The 16,578-nt window shown below is 52.1% G+C and overlaps 1 protein-coding gene across 1 annotated transcript; it reads right to left on the bottom strand.

The window, feature by feature from the left end:
• Window positions 1–10,096: 10,096 nt before the first annotated feature.
• LOC147913199 (serine/arginine repetitive matrix protein 1-like) lies at window positions 10,097–15,602 on the bottom strand. The gene is made up of 4 exons (XM_087419573.1): window positions 15,521–15,602; window positions 14,266–14,365; window positions 13,877–13,981; window positions 10,097–11,932 (listed from the first exon to the last, which is right to left on the bottom strand). The coding sequence occupies exons 1-4, from the start codon at window positions 15,580–15,582 to the stop codon at window positions 11,561–11,563; spliced, it is 639 nt and encodes a 212-aa protein (XP_087275699.1). The 5' UTR covers window positions 15,583–15,602; the 3' UTR covers window positions 10,097–11,560.
• Between the last annotated feature and the right edge of the window lie 976 nt (window positions 15,603–16,578).

Here is a 16,578-nt window from a genome sequence, read left to right as displayed (position 1 = left end):
CCTCCTTCAATCTGGAACAGTCTCCAGGCTTTCTTTTTACTTTCATGAGGAGGGCTGCCAGCTGTTTTGAAGAATGTTCTTCAGTGTGGATCTGTCTGATGATTCTGCAGGTCAGCATTTCTGGCAGGAGTACCTTGTAAATGACGTGTCCTTCTCAGGGCACCACGTCGAGGGGCGCATGATGCTGGCTTGTCCCAATACCAGTGGTGTTACGTTTAATCATTTGGTTAAGGTAGCGTGTGTCAGATTTCTCCATCTGTAAACGTATCTTTTCTCTTTGTAATTTTTTTTTCGTGTGTGAGGAAGATCAGCCCTGAGCTAACATCTATTGCCAATCCTCCTCCTTTTTTTTTCCCCAAAGCCCCAGTAGATAGTTGCATGTTATAGCTGCACATCCTTCTAGTTGCTGTAAGTGGGACGCGGCCTCAGCATGGCCTGAGAAGCGGTGCGTAGGTGTGCGCCTGGGATCCAAACCCGGGCCGCCAGTAGCGGAGTGCGTGCACTTAACCGCTAAGCCACGGGGCCGGCTCTTCTCTTTGTAATTAAAAGGTAATTTGTGGGTGATTCTTTGAGACTGTCTGCATGTCCTATTCCCAATGGTCTTTCACCCATGGTAACAGCATCCACTGACAATGATCACCCGAATCTATTATTAGGATATCAATGGTAAGGTGCCATTTGCCGTTCCTCTCTTAGTTGGCATTCTTCTATAAGAAGGAGCTTTCCCTTATCTTGCCTCCTCTGTTTCTTTTAAATTCTTTTTAAAATTCAAAGATTCTTTTTTTATTCGATGTGTTATAATCCATTCTGATCATTTTGATCTCCAGTTGTCCCAAATTTGGCCATGGGAGCCCTTTCAAACCAGCGCCCCACCAGTTTGAGTTCTTTGCTTTCTGGCACAATAAGATGTTCCAGGCGTGGAGGGGAGCACTTGCTAGGTCCATCCAGCCTCTGGACCGCAGAAACAGCCGCTCAACTCTGGGCCCCCAGGGACCCTGAAGGAGGTCAGCAGGCAGCAAGGGATGCGTGGACACTCAGAGCTCTTTCTCAGAAGCATCAACCACCAGCGCTTTAATTGATGGCTCCATCCCCGGGGACAGGGCCAGTTGCCTTGAGCTGGCTGCTTGGGAACACAGCACCAGCCTGCTTGGGCGTCCCATTTCACATCCCATCTATTTGCTTCTTGCACATGGAAGGATATTAATTATAGTGCAAAGATGAAGAAAACCTCTGTTCTTTTGCAACTTCACTGAGGAAAGGAAAAAGTAGGGAATAACGCCCTGATTTTAGGAGAGAAAAGCATGTGTGCCTGCAAGTGTGTGTGTGTGTGTGTGTGTGTGTGTGTGTGTGTGTCCAGGTTCTCCAGCCCCCTGCATCCACTTTCTTCTTCCATACTTTCCTTTTTTTCTTGTTGGGGTCTAGTGTGCATACAGTGAAATGCACAGATTTGAAGGATAGAGTTGGACAGGTTTTGATAAATGTGTAACCAGCACCCAACCAAGAAATAGAACATTCCACCACCCCCCAGAAAGTTCCCTCATGCTCCTTCCAGTCAATCCCTCATAAAGGCAACCACTTTCTGATATCTAAAAGTTCTAGAACTTCCGATGAACGGAATCATACAGTGAGCAAACCTCCTTTCTTTTAACTGCCAAATAAAATGGTGGTGGAAGCCCATCGGTGCCATCATTGCCCCCAAAATATTTCTGAGGCTTTTGGGGAGAGAGAAAGAAGCGGGGCATGGATGTCCCTCTGTGGGTTCTCTCTCCAAATCCCTGCTTCCAGGCTGGTGGCCGAGAAGGGGACCCAGACCAAGCTCATTCCCCCACCCAGAAAAAAACATCTTCCGTGGCCCAGAAACTATGGCCCAGAAATCCCACTGGACATGGCAGGAGTGTGTACCCAGCAAAGAGGTTTGGACGCTCTGACTCCCCCCGAGCCCCTGACTGTGGGGACCCCCGGGGGACTGCAGTCCTGTCCATCTGCCAGCAGGAGCAGCGAGCAGCACCCGTGGCGGGCCCATCCTCCTGCCTCCCTGCTGTCAATCTGCCCGCTGCCCTCGGTTGTTTACTGGAAGCTGGCCTCCCTGCCAGGGTTCAAAGCCCTGGCCCTGGGCACGTCTGCGGCAGGAAGCAGGCCAGGCGGTAATTGGCGCCACGGCTGCGCTAAGTGGCCGGCACGGACCCAGCATCCTCATCCAGCAGTGGCCTTTGAGTCTCTCCACACTGACCTCAGGCCTGCGGGGACTTCCTGCCGAACGCCGAGCCGGCACCAGCCACAAATTACTCGTTCCCCGAGAAATCTATTAAAAGGTGACAGCAGTTCGGGGGCTGAGTGGCCAGGGGGCCCCCAGCACAGGAAGCCTAATGTCTTCTGTTCCCAAGAGCCACCAGCCAACTCCTGCTGAACTCAGAGGGAACTGAGCCAGAACTCTCGATTTTGGGGCCAAGGAAAAATGACTCAGAGGTGAGGAGAGGCTGCCATCCTTGAGGCCCATCTAAGGCTCCATGAAGGGGGAGGAGGCAGGATCTGGAGTCCCCGAGACCTCAATTCCAATCTGCCACTTTCACGCTGTGTGACCTTGGGCAAGCCACTTGGCTTTTCTGAGTCTTCCATGCCCGTAAAGGAGATAAGAAGTCATTGGCAAAAAGCAAATGAAGTGCCAGGCGTATAACAGGTGCTCTGAGTGTTGCTGGATCAGAAGCAGACTGTATTTATTTCATACTCCAGCAGAGAGAGAAATGACCCCAGCGTGACCCGCATGTGTGTGCCCACATCCAGAGTAAGGCAGTGGCCGAGCCGCCAGATCCAGTGGTGTCCTGCTGCAGCTGGAGGGTCTCAGGTGGGGGGCAGGACACGGCAGCCTCTGGTTTTCCTGGGTGAGGAGCTCTTACCATCTTCAGCAGGGCTCTGGCTGATTGCTGAACCATTGGACGAATGAATGAAACTAATGAATGAATGCCCACCTCATTGGTAGAAGCTGTAGGCTGAGTAACGGCCCCCCAAGATGTCGAAACCATAATCCCCGGAACCTGTGAGGATGTTACCTGACGTAGGAGAAAGGACTTTGCAGATGTGATTCAGTTATGGATCTTGAAATGGGGAGACTGTCCTGGATTATCCAGGTGGGTCCAGTGTAATCCTTATAGAGGGAGGCAGGAGGCTCAGAGTTGGGGCCTTAGGTGTGAGCTGAGGCGGGGCTCCTGCAATAGACCCAGGCGACGTGGAGCCTGGGCCTCACAGTCGTACAGCTTCTGTCCTCTGGACCTGGGTGGGCCCAGACTCCCATGTACTGTTTTCATCATGCGATAAAGGGCTGCTGCGCCCGCCTGACCTTACGATCTGGAGGGTCAGAAGCTACCAGCTCGTGACGGACAGCTCACACCTCATGGCTGCTTGATGCCCCCCGGCCAGGTGCTCAGCCTCTGCTAGGGTCCCGTAGGATGCCGGGAGCTGATTTTCTAAGGGCGAGTAGCTCTCTGCTACAGTCGTGCACTGGCTTCTAAACCTAGGTAAAAGAAATAATTTTTGTTTAATAAATACATTTGATTCATTTGACAAATTGCCCACTTAAGTGACTTCATCATTTCTTCATTGATTTTTGGAGAATTGTTTTTTAGCAAAGTTGATCAGTGCTGGCTTCAGAGATGGCCGGGTTCAGGTATGCAAAGAGCAGCCTCAACACCTCTTTTCCGATCTTGGTTTTGCTCTCTTCTGGGTTGGCTTTGCTTTCGCTTGGCTTTTGCCTAAATTGTGACAGAGATGGCCACCATTCTTCCGGTTTGGCTGCCCCAGCTGGAAGAGTGTGACTTTCTCAGCAATTCCAGAAGATGCAGTGGGCCACCTGGGTCACGCGCCCACCTAGAATGAATCTCCTCGGCCAGGGGCATGGAATACCCCGCCTAGGTGAGCCCGGGTTATATGCCCACCTCCCGTCGGCGGAATTCTAAAGATGCCCCCTCCCCCTGATTTCCACTGCTGGTTATTCAACCAAATACTACCGTAGGTATTGCTATGTGATGGTTAATTCTATGTGCCAACTTGGCTGGGCCACGGCACCCAGATATTTGGTAAGACATAATTCTGGATGTTTCTGTGAAGGTGTTTTTGGACGAGATAAACATTTAAATCAGCGGACTTTGAGTAAAGCAGATTAACCTCCATAATGTAGGTGGGCTTCATCTAATCAGTTGAAGGCCTTAATAGAACAAAACACTGACGTCCTCAGAGCAAGAAGGAATTCTGCCAGCAGATGGAACTTGAACTTGAACTGCAATTCTTTTCTGGGTCTCCAGGCTTGCCCTGCAGAGTTTATACTTACCAAGCCTCTACAATCATGGGAGCCAATTCTTTCAAGCAAATCTTTCTCTCCCTCTCTCTCTCTCTCTCTCTCTCTCTCTTTCCCTCTCTTTCTCTCTCTCCATATATATATATATATCTGTTCTCTGGAGAACTCTGATATGTGTACTTTGCAGATGTAACAACAACGTAATAATTAAGGTCACTAATCAGTGGACCTTTAAATAAGATTATACTGGATCATCCAGGTGACCCAATGTAATCGCATGAGCCCTTCAAAGCGGAAAAGGCAGAAGCAGAAAGGAGACGGCACAGAAGAGGAAGGCAGAAGAGGAGGACAAAGAAATGCGGCAGAAAGGGAAGCTGGAGAGACACGAGGCAGGAGAGGCCCTCGGCCTGCCTTGCTGGAGGGGCCGCATGAAGAGCATGAGGGGGAATGTGGGCAGCCCCCAGGACAAAGACCAGCCCTGACTGACAGCCAACAAGGAAGCGGGGACCTCTGTCCCACAACCGTGGGCACAGAATCTGGCTAATGTCCTGAATGGGCTGCAAGCGATTTACCCCGGCGCTTCCAGAAAGTCAGGCAACCCTGCCAACACCCTGATTTCAGCCTTGTAAGACCCAGAGCAGAGGAGCCGGTCGAGCCAACCTGGCCCTCTGGCCTACAGAATTGTGAGATGCCCGGTTGTGTTGTTTTGAGCTGCTAAGTTTGTGATAATTTGCCATGACAGCAGTAGAAAACAAATCCACACCCACGGAGACTGGGGTGGGGTCAGCCCTCCCGACACCACAGGGACTGATCCTGGCAGGGGGGCTCCCCAGAGGAAAAGCAGACGCTGTTCCCAGAAGGAGGAGGAGAGAGGGCCGGGCAGCGTTGACCCCAGTGTCCGAGCGGAAAACGGATGCCCCATTGCCACTCCCGGCACTGCCAGGGCAGGGTCGCACCCCAAGCGTCAGACCCGTTCAGGTCAGGGGTCTTAGCCCTTCTGCTGGCGCCCGTGGCCACGGCCTCTACAACAAGTGGAAGTTGTTTGCTCCAGAAATTTCTCCTGCTAACGCCTCACCCTTCTCGCCATTGTTTGGCTTTTTCAGTTTTTACTCCACTTCTCAGGCTGAGAAAACTCCCCCGAGCCTGGCCAGCTCCCTGGTCCGACATGGTGCAGGCCACCCCACAATCGGGGAGCAGAGTCCTTGGTGCAGGACAGGAGGAAGACAGGTCCTTCAGGTCACCAGGCCCTCGGCCGGGCTCCTCGCCTGACGCCAGGCAGGCATCATCACACTCCGTCCTTGTCACAGCTCCACCTGGTGGGCAGTGGGGTCCCCATTTCTCAGAAGAGAAAACCAAGGCTCAGAGAAGGCAAATCCTTGTCCAAGCTCCGCACACTCTTCAGCTGCAAGTGACAGAAACCAGTCCAGCCTGGCTCGGGAAACAGGAGGGTGTGTTCATCCAGGCAACCTGGCTTCAGGCACCCTTCGGGTGGGGACTCAGTGAAGCCCTCTTCTCCCCTGCCTCTCTTCCCCCCTCTCTCTGCCCCTCTGTTTTTCTCTTCCTCCCTCCCTCTCTCTCTCTGTGGTTCTCCATCACTCTGTGTCCCATCTCCTGGGTTCCCTCCTCTCAGCTCTGCTTTATTCCCTCCCACTGCATATAGATATGACCAAAAATGGAGACTGTGGCAGAGACAGAAGCCTGGTTTTATCTGGGACAGCACAGTGCCCAGATGATAAATGACATTTCTCAAACTCCCTTGTGACCAGTGATATGTAAACAGAAGTATTCTATAGTACTTCTGGGAAGGCTGCCTAAGGGAAGGCAAGCTGACTCAGCTGGAAGAAGCACCTCTTTTGCCCTTCCTCCTTCTCCTCCTTCCTATTGCCTAAAACACAAGTGTAATGGCTGGAGCTCTGGCAGCCATTTTGGGCCATGAGGTGAAGCTGGATGTCCACACCAGTCGTATGAGCCCTGGACTGGCCACCATTAGACTTCTTTGACATGCAAAAAAAAATCTTTTTAATAATAATAAACCCTTGCACGTTTAAGCCACTTATTATTTTGTTATGTGCAGCCAAACTTAACCCCATGACACGTGACCACAAGCAGCTCCAGCTTCACATCTTTCCAACTAAGAAACTGCAGAGTCAGGACCCCTGCTCTTCTTACTCCACAGGGCGTCTAGGGCAGAGCTCTGAATGGCACAAATGGGATCACACACACACGACTGGAGGAACGGCCGAACCGTGGCCCAGGCCCATCCTTGGTGTGTTTGGTGTAACTTGTTTGCCTTAGAGGAGAGGCAGCTGGAGGGGGATCGCATGAATGGTGGGTGTGCTGGACACACAGGAAGTGATGGTGCCCACAATGGCCAGCTCGTGGTGAAGCCCGTCTGCCTGACTCCCAGGCCGGGCAGGCTCCACCCGGCTCTGCAGTATCTCAGTCTTAACAGAGGAGGCTTCTTTCTCCCTCCTCTCAGGGGCAGGACCGTGAAGGACCCCACTGGGATCAGTCTGATCTCCCACAGGAGGTCCATGTGGAGGCCACAGTGTGTGGGGTCAAGAGGACAAAGGTGTGGAGGGCTCCAAGGTCAATCCCAGGTCGTGTCTCAGGCCGGCACTGCCAGTTCCTTGGGGGAGACGACTGTGAACGCTCGAGTCAGACAGACCTGAAGGCAAAGCCCGCCTCAGCCACTCTCGCTGTGTGGCCTGGGGCGCATTGCTTCACCTCTCTGAGCCCCCACACCAATTCCCTCATTTCTGTCTCCAGGCCGGTCTTCACTCCTCCCTCTCAGCTCCATACACACCTCTCATCCCATCTACCCATCTGCCACAGCCCCACCCCACAGCTCCCACCACACCCAACCAGGGACTTAGCCCGGGACGTGTCCACCCTCTCTCCTTGATGCCAGGACGTTCCAACACAGCTAAGAAACAATTACACTTTCAGATTTTCCAAATTACCAGATGTGCAAAATAGACAACCTCTCCCCAGCTCAGAGCCCTGACTCTGCCCTAGCGACCCTACCCAGGGACAGGGTGAGGGTCACAGATAACAAACCACCACCCCTGTTCCATTCGGGAGCGGGAAGGCGGCAGGCGGCAGGTGTCCCACAGTCCTGGCTCTCTGTCCGGGCTGCCCAGGAGGCCGCTCTCTCCTAGCCGTGCGGCAGACTAACCATCTCCTGGGGACGCAGGGCTCCCCTGAGAGACTAAGCCAGGCGAAAATGTAAACCTTAATTTTTAAATTATTTCTACTATTATTTCAATTTTTATGTAATATAATGTTTAATATTATTATTATTTAAAGGTTATTATTTAAAAGTTTATTATTTTCATTATTAAAGTACCCTGTGCCCATAAAAACAATAGAGAAATGGATACACTAAAACTGTGAGTCCCCTGTGATTGGAGTGGGGGTCAGAAATGTCTCGTGCACGTCCCTTGATGAAGAAACAAAGGACAGAAAGAGAAACACAAACACACGTGGTCCTTTCTCCACTTTGTCGTTGGGAGGCAGCTGTTTCTGGGCAGCTGTGTCGCCGCACTGTCCCCGAGGCCGGAGCGTCACCCCCTCACCTGACACTGTCTACGTGGACAGGGACCGGCTGGGACGCGCGTCTGTGCCAAGCATGCAGCACGGGGACTGGGTGAAGAGGGGTTCAGTGCGTTTCTTGGAAACAGGGAAGGAGAGAGGGACGGAAGGGGAGAGAAGGAGGCGAGGGAGCCCCCACTTCCTCGTTAAAACGGGGGACGCACAAAATCCTGCAGGAACCCACAGAGAGCACCTCCCTCTGCCTGGAAGGGCGAGGAAGCAGCCAGGGACACCAGGCTGAGTCTCGAAGCATGACTAGGAACTTTCTAGAATTTCTAGACATCCACCAGGCAGAGCGACAGAGGAAAGGCACAGCACGTGCAAAGGCCAGGGGTCGTGAGAACACTGCACGTCCAGGCCTTGGTGAAAAGCTGCGTAGGGCCCCCAGGAGGTGTTTGGAGAGGAGAGGGGACAGGGGAGGAGGTGGGGGACACGGGACAGGGCTTCCTGAGCCAGGCCAAGGGGGTGGCCCTCTAGCCCTGGATTTCAGGAATGCCCAGTAGGGGCTCACCAAGCCTTGGCTGCATGAACGACGCGGTCAACTGCTGAACCAGAGTAGCAGGAGGGGACCCCAAGTCCAACCACTGGAGGGGCAGGCACCCCCGGACCCCATCCCCAGCCTGGGCCCCCAGGCAGCTGCTCCCCGCTTCCATCCACTCCAGCCTGGATGTTTTTCCCTGCGCCTGATGAAGTTCAAGTCCTCTCCGGGGGGAATCGCAGGCGTTCAAATTGGATTGGCACGCGCACGTGGAGCAGTCGGCGGCAGGAGCCGTGGGACCCGGGGAGCAGGTTTTCGCTGGAGGGGACGCGAGCTTTATTTCCCTCTTGGCTGCTGACAGGGAAGCAGCTGTCCTTCCCTGATTATTTTTACCTCGAGTCACAGCCGCCGACGCTGAGCCCCCGAGCGCCCGGCCGCCTGCCAGGGCCAGGTGACGAGCCCGCGCCCCGCCAGCCCTGCCGCGAGCCTCCACCTGCCGCCTCCTCCACGAGGGACCAGGAAGCAGCCCCGCCTCGGGCCAGACCCTGCCACCCCGGGGTGGTGTCCCTGCCTGGAAGAGAGAGATCCAGAGCAGCCTTGAAGAGTATTCCAGACAAAAAAAAAGAGAAAAAAGTTCCCCTCCTCTAATGCGCTGGCTCATTTCTTCTTCTTTTAGTTCAGACTTTGAGTTTGATGAGACTAAACGTGAATACCCCTTAACTGTTAACTAAGCATGTCCAAATGTTGTGCCATTCTATCCTTGAAAAGCCCAACCGGCAGGTGTCCTTAGCTCCATTTTATAGACGAGGAAACTGAGTCTCAGGGGGGAAGCGGCTGGCCTGAAATCACACAACAGAGTGGGAGAAACGGGATTTGACCCCCAGTGTGTCTAACTCCAAATCTTGTACACCATCCACTGTATTTTCAACTCCTTGTCCATGGATCAGTTAGGAACGCTCTCAGCTGCAACTAACAACAGTGCTTTAAATAAATGAGGGCTTGTTTTCCTTATACACCAGAAGCAGTAGGCAGTAGGTGGCCTCTAAGTTGGGAGCCAGCCCACTGATGTCACTGACCCAGAGTCTTTCAATCTTGTTTCTCCATCATCCTGGTAGGTTGCCTTTTGACATGCTTGCTACCTCATGGTCACAAGACAGCTGCTGCAGCTCCAGGCATCTCACTTGCATTCAAGGCAGAAAGAAGATGGGGAAGGGGATGGTGAAAGCTGTGACAATCCCTTTTATCAGGAAGGCAAAATATTTCCCTGAATTCCTCCAGGACTTTGGTTTACATATTAGTGGTAACAATGCAACCAACAGCTGCAAGGGAGGCTGGGAAAGAGAGCACTTCAAGGACAAAGGAGAAGGGCACAAATGCTGTGTCAGTCACCAACAATATCTGCCACAGTCTACATAGAGTTGTACATAGTTACAATTATACCACACGTAAATTCTGCTTCCTACTTTTTTCTTTTATTATGTCATTTGAAGTCTCCTTATCACTATGTTGTTTTTATAATTCTTATTTTTAATGGTTAAATAGTATTTCTTTAAGTGGATAAGTCATAACATATTTGTTGGACATGGGTAGCTTCCAATTTTTTCAATGGTTTACCTAATACTCTGATGAACATCTTCATGCACAAAGTATTTTCTTTTATTCAGGTGTCTTCCAAGCACAAATTTCATGGAGTACAATTACTTGGGTCAAAGATTTTAACATGTTTGGTTCTCTTAATATATTACTTTATTGATTTCCAAGAGGATTGCACAATTTTACACTGTGTAACAGTGCCTGGATGTACTGATTTCACCACAATGGTGCCAGCACAGTGTATTATCATTTTAAAAAGGTTTTTACAAAATTAGTATGATAAAATACCTTAAAGTTGCTGTTGTTTTTATTCCTTTAATTAAAACCAAGGAGGAACATTTTTCGCATGCATTTTTCACTTTGTATTTCCTCTTTGGTGAAGTATTTGTGCATTTCTTTATCCAGCCATCTTCTGGAGTAACAGACCCATTGTTACAGGAATGGCCGTACTGTTACTGGTATCAACTCTGGGCTTATTGCAATTCAACTTTTTCACTTGATCCTACAGACTCCCGGGAGGGAGGCAGGGTGGGGAATAGGACCCGAGTCACAGCTGAGGGAACTGGGCTCAAGAAGTTCATGCAGCTGCTAAGAGGCTCCAAGCCTCGGACTCCAAGCCCAGCACTTTTTCTTGCACAGTATTGCTCTTTTTAAAATACCAGCTTTTATTTTTTTTTCATTTTTAAATTTAGAAATTTATTGTTTAATCCACAGCTTTATATAGCTTAGTTAAAAAAGAAAGAAAAACAGTGAAAACAAGACACTATTTCCAAGTCTTAGCCCTTCCAGCCTTCCAAATACAAGAGCTCTGCAAGTTGTATACACCAATCGGAAGAACAAGACAAAATTATGAGTGGAGCCATGACATTTCACACGACACAATTTTATATAACTGAAGGATCCTTCCTGGGACTGCTAATTGCCTTTACAAAAAAAAAGAAAGAAAGAAAGAAAGAAAAACACAACAGAATAGAATGAAATTCCAGTGTTCCAAATTGACTTGTTACACATCAGTATAAACCCACAGTGCCCTGGCAACAAGATGCTTTCATTTTCTGTCTCATTCTAGAGCTCAAATCCTGATTCATTTCAGCAGAGACTCCACAGGCAACAGGCAAGATTGTGGCATTAAAATACTCATTTATACTTTTGTGGTAGTTCAACAGTGGTCTTATTTTTGGGCAAGTTTGCAAACCATACAAGGTTGGAAGCATCATAACTTAAATGGGTGCTAAGACTCAAATGAGAAAAAGTAAAGAAAAGGGAAAAAAAAAAAGAAAGAAAAATCTCAGAATAGCCAGGGGCATTTAAACGAACCATAAGAATGCTAACAATATTTAAACCCCCTTTTTTAAAAGGGGGATTTTTTTTGGCTTAAAATATTTCACTCTAAATGAATTTATGTCAGCTCTCAATGAAAGAATGTCACTAACACACTGTGGACATCTTTTGCAATGTAAATCCATGCCCTTTTTGCACATGGTGAAGATCAACCTAGCAATTATTACAACAAATGTTATAGTCTAAAGCTCAAACACATTTTAGCAATTTTGAAATTGAATTGCGTACAAACCAAATAAAATTTACATCATAACAAACATTTCCACCTAAGACTGTGGGGACACTTGAGCCTTCCGCATTGATCTCAGGGCCTTTCCACGCAGGTGCTTTTCTAAGTCATCAAGGTTATCCTCGACTTCACTTTCAGTCTCCTTCTGAGGCTCGGGCTCTGCCTCTGTTTCTTCCTGTGCTGAAGTGGTGGTGGGGGCAGCAATGGCTGCAGGGGTGACAGCGGCTGCAGCAGCTGCAGCCACAGCCTTTTCCTTCTTGTGTTTTTTGTGTTTCTTGTCCTCTTTTTTCTTCTTCTTCTTTCCACCTCCTTCTTGGTCTGAATGCCTTGCCGGTGATGGGCTTGGTGTTGGGCTTTTAGCCTTTTTGAGCGGTACCGCTGGTGACCAGTTGGTAGAGGGTGACTGAGACTGGACAGGGGATGGAGGTGCACCAGCTTTTATTGAGGTGTCATTCACATACCATACAACTCACTCATCTAAAGTGTACAACTCGATTGTTCTAGTACATTGACAGAGTCGTGCAACCATCGCTACAATCAATTTTAGAACATTTTCACCACCCCCAAAAGAAACCCTCAACCCACTGGCAGTCACTGTCATATTAGGGAGAGGCAAAAATATTTTGAAGATAAAATATTAAAGATATTAAATTAATATTTAGTAATATAATATAATTATTATATATTATATGTGTAGAAATACATTTATATAATATAGCAGTTATATACTTAATAAATATTATTTATTAATAACTATTAAATTTATCATTAAATAGACTAGTAAAGAGATTAAGAATACGTGGGGAGAGGAGAGGTGTGGCGTGGGCTGTGTGAGGGGAGTGGAGAAACTCAGGCTGTGCCATGGGGTCACTGTGTGACCACAGGTCCCGTCCCCTCTCTGGTTCTTGGTTTCCTCCTAACAAATAGGTATTTATTGAGCACCTGCTGTATGCCAGGCCCCAAGCCAGGCGTGTCACAAATGTTCTCTCTAAAGTGGGGTGAGGAGCCCCACTTCAACGAAGAGGAAACCAAGACCCAGAGCAGAGACGTGGAGTCATTCGGGTCCCTTCGCTGGCTGGTGGCAGAGAGGGGCCTGGTGGGGTGGGGCGGGGTCCTGACCGGCAGCTCAAGGCCACTACATCAGCTGCTTCTGGCTTCTGGAGCTGCCCCAGTGATGGGCAGGGACACGCCGGAAGGGGCAGGAGGGGCCTCTCTTTCCTCTCTGGCAGAGGAGGGCCCCTTGTTGGCACTAAATGGCTGTTTCGCCCTCTGGTGGCCACAGTCAGTGGTGCAGGTGTCAGGCTGAGGGTCCATCAAGCAGAGTCCTCTTCCCACTGCCGCCACACCAACCCACCAGCACACACTCACACACAAACCTTAGAGTCGCAGGGGTCTGTCTGTGGATCATTCCTCAGTCTTTCAACAAACACCAAGTGCTCACTCTGTCGAGCCCTGGCCTGGGGGTGGGGAAGGGGGGACGGGGGGACAGGCAGACAGTTCCCTGGCATTTGTAGGAATCTGGGGGTTCCTGAAACAGTTTAATGGGGGGGAAGGGTGCTCCTGCCTATTCCTAGGCGGAGAGAATAGCATGTGCAAAGGCCCGGAGGTGAGAACAGAAAGATGTTCCCTCTGACTCCAGGCTGGGCTATGGAGTGGGAGGGGGAAGAGGCACAGTGAGGGGGGAGAGAGGGCAAAGATGATCATGTTAGCCCTGCGTGGAAGGTTAGACTTGCTCCTGGAGCACCAGGAAGCCACAGAAGGGTTTGGAGGGGGCAGTATAGACAGGAGCAGATGGACATTTTAGAGAGATCACTCTGACTGCCCCATGGAGAAGGGGTTGGAGTAGGCAAGAGGGGAGACAGGGCTGGTTCTGGGCCTGTCCTGGTTTCTCAGGACCCAGGGTGTGTAGGGCTGGGGGGACAGGAAGGGACTCCATTGGTCCACAGAGCGGGAGCCAGTCCCCTCCAGAGAAAAATGACAACAAGGCCAGGTTGTAGGGCTCCCCTGCCCCCAATGCTCACCCATCTCCTCACAGCCACTCTCTACGTCCCTGACGTAGCGAGGGTGATTCTCCGCATTCTGTGCAAGAAGGCACAGAACAGAGAGACTTGCCCAGATCACATGAAAGGTGGTTGATGGCCAAGCCCCAATTCTGGGGGGTTTGTGGCAACCTCAAAGTGAACATCCCAGCTGCCGGCTCCTCCTCCCAAACTTCCTGGCCCTGGACTATGGACAGTCTGGCTGAGGGGTCAGGCAGGGCCAGGCCCCAGGGATGAGCACCCTGGCTGCCCTCACCACCCCCATCAGGTCTCCTCAGACACGGAGCCCCAGGGCCCCCACGGCCATCACTCACCCACAGCCTCCGGGCCTTGTCTGCGGAGACAAGGGGCCTGTCAGAGCCGCCCGCCCCTAAAGCCGATGAATGGCCCTTGGCTGCCAGTCGGACAATACCCAGGCTCTGCGGAGGAGAGATTAGACCGGGCCATGGCCCAAACCGCCCCGACTGCTCGGGGTCCGTGGAGCCCCTCCCCCACGGGGCTTGGCCATCTCCAGGAGTGACTCCTGGGAAACGTGACCCCACAGAAGGGAGGGAGTTGGGCTGGGGACCCCAGGGGCAGGGGCGTTGCCAAGGAGGGGAAGATTGTAACTTGGGCGACAGGGGAGAGATTTGGGATGGGACAGGAAGGCAAGGAGGGCCAGAAGGAGGCTGGGAGAGTTGAGGCAGACACAAACCCCACCCACCTGCGGGCCTGGAGTCCACCTCTTCCTTGCTGGGTGACCCTGAGTGAGTCCTGTCTTCTCTCGGGGCTCAGTTGGCACAGCTGTAAAATGGGGCCCCTGTCTTGAACAAGATGGTGCGAGTGTGGGAAGGCCCACCCAGGATTGGGCAGAGTGAGGGCTCCCCCTCCGGCTTATCCTTCCCGCCCCTCTCACGGGCTCTGGACTCGGCTGGGTGCAGGGTGGGCGGGTCACAGACACGGGAGGGCCAAGTGCTGCTTACAGTCTGCCGGCCCAGGACCCCAGGAGACGCCCAGGGCTCTGCCCCCCGGGGTGACCTCTTCTCTCCCAATTTTTATTTTGAAAATTCTCAAACCTAGAGAAAAGCTGGAAGATGAGCACACTGAACATTTTGATTCCTCTCAGGCGCCTCCTTTTAAAAATAAGCCGTTGTAAGATGGTAAATTTTATGTTACGGGTATTTTACCACAATTAAAAAAAGTGGAAAAAGACTTCAGACCATTGTGTGGCCGGCAGGTTATTTTAACAAGTGTAAGTTCAGTTTGGACAAGAAGACTAAAGGGACTGTGTGCCACGGGCTTTGTACAGACTAAGTCAGTCATTTAACTGGCACAGCAGCCCCATGTGTTATGTACTAATGTGTCATCCACTGTGCAGATGGGGAAACTGAGGCTCAGAGAAATCAGGCAACGTGCCTCAGGTCAGAATCAAGAAGAACTGGGATGTCTGACCTCCCTCCCAAGCAGGAATCCCTGCTACTAAGACAGGACGGCTGCCTCCAGTTCCAGGTGCACGCCCCCCACGCCGGGAGCTCCACCTCTGCACCCCACCCCCACCGGGGAGCCTCCCTCCGCACCCCTGGCACCACCACCTGGCCCAGGCTCTCTCCTCAGAGGCCCAAACCCCTCTATTGCCCCCCCCAACAGGGCCTCTCTCCCCTCCCCCCATTACCTTTTGAATGACCTGGATGAGGACCCAGGGACCTAGGTTCAAGGCCAGGCTCTCCAATCCCCAGCTGTCTAACTTGGGCGAAAGCCCTCAGTCCTCATCTGGAAAATGGGTATGACGGCCCCTCCTCACCGCGGGTGGAAGGTAAAGGGATGAGGCCTGTAGGGGCCCAGCTCAGGGAACGTAGTAGGCTAGGTACTGGGTGCCCCCTCCTCTCCCACCATCCCGGCCTGAGATGGGACGGGGAAGCCCACAAGTTTATTTGGGATCCAAGTCTCACAGGCGGCTCCTTCTAACCAAGCGACCTTACCTGTGTGTTGTGGGGAGAGACTGACAACAGGTCCCACCCAGGGACTGAGGGCCTCCCCCCATTTCGTGCCCCGACGGTCCACGCCAACGCGCGCGTCTGGAGTTGGCCTGGAGCCTGCCCAGTCCCGGGCGCGCAGGAGGGCGGGGTCCCGACTCTGATGGGCTGGGGCCAAGGGGCGGGGTCTCCTAGCACCGCCCCCAGGTCCCCGCCCGCACTCGGCGGGCCCTCTACCCGGTGGAGAACGCGCAGATGCAGCGCTGGACTTCGGCCCCGCAGACACCTCGCAGAGGGTGAGCCGACCACAGGCGCCAGGCCAGGCGAGGCGGGTGAGGACCGGGGCTGTGAACAGGGGAGGGATCGGCGCGGGTGAAGGGCGAGGCTTTGCCCCGGGCCCTTCAGCCTAGGAGGGATTCCCTACTGGCCCCGAGGACGCGCCGTGGAGGTCAAACTTCGCATCTCTCTCGGGTACGAAAGAGTGTTCGATGAGGAAGGAAGGTGGGCGCCAAGGAGTTTGCGGGGGCAAATACCGGCCAACAGCGGAGGGAGGCATTTAGTGAGCCCAGACATTTAGTGAGCACCAGCTAGGCATGGGGCCTTAGCCCTGGACCCCTCCTACTATTCCCCACCCACTTGGGGGTGGACGTGGGGGTGGGTGGACGCAGGTGCTGTTTAAAAGGAGGAAAGTGACAATAAATTGGTGCTTTTCAGAGTCCAAAAAGTGTGTCCTTCCATGCTGGGACGTGTTTGACTTTTGTGCTTATAGACTTTTACCTGAGAGGGGAAAAGGATGTGAGTTATATTGATAACTGGTGATGGCTCCAGCCTTCCAGATGGCATAAGGCGGGCTGGGCAGGACGCAGTGGGGCCTTATTTCATCTCCAGTGTTTTCTGAAACCAGTTTGTGCATGGCCGGGGCTGAAGTAGAGACCTGGGAGGCTCTTCCCGGCCTGAAGCCCCCCAGGCTGCCAAGAGTGACCCCCAGATCACCCATGATTAGGGTATCCTCAGCTTACTACAGCGCCTGGCTAGGAGGGTGAGTGATCACCAGCTGATCTTGC

Source organism: Ceratotherium simum, chromosome 29 (assembly GCF_057802395.1).
Source record: "Ceratotherium simum simum isolate JZ-2026a chromosome 29, ASM5780239v1, whole genome shotgun sequence".
NCBI lineage: Eukaryota > Metazoa > Chordata > Mammalia > Perissodactyla > Rhinocerotidae > Ceratotherium > Ceratotherium simum.
This window is presented reverse-complemented; position numbering and strand designations above follow the sequence as displayed.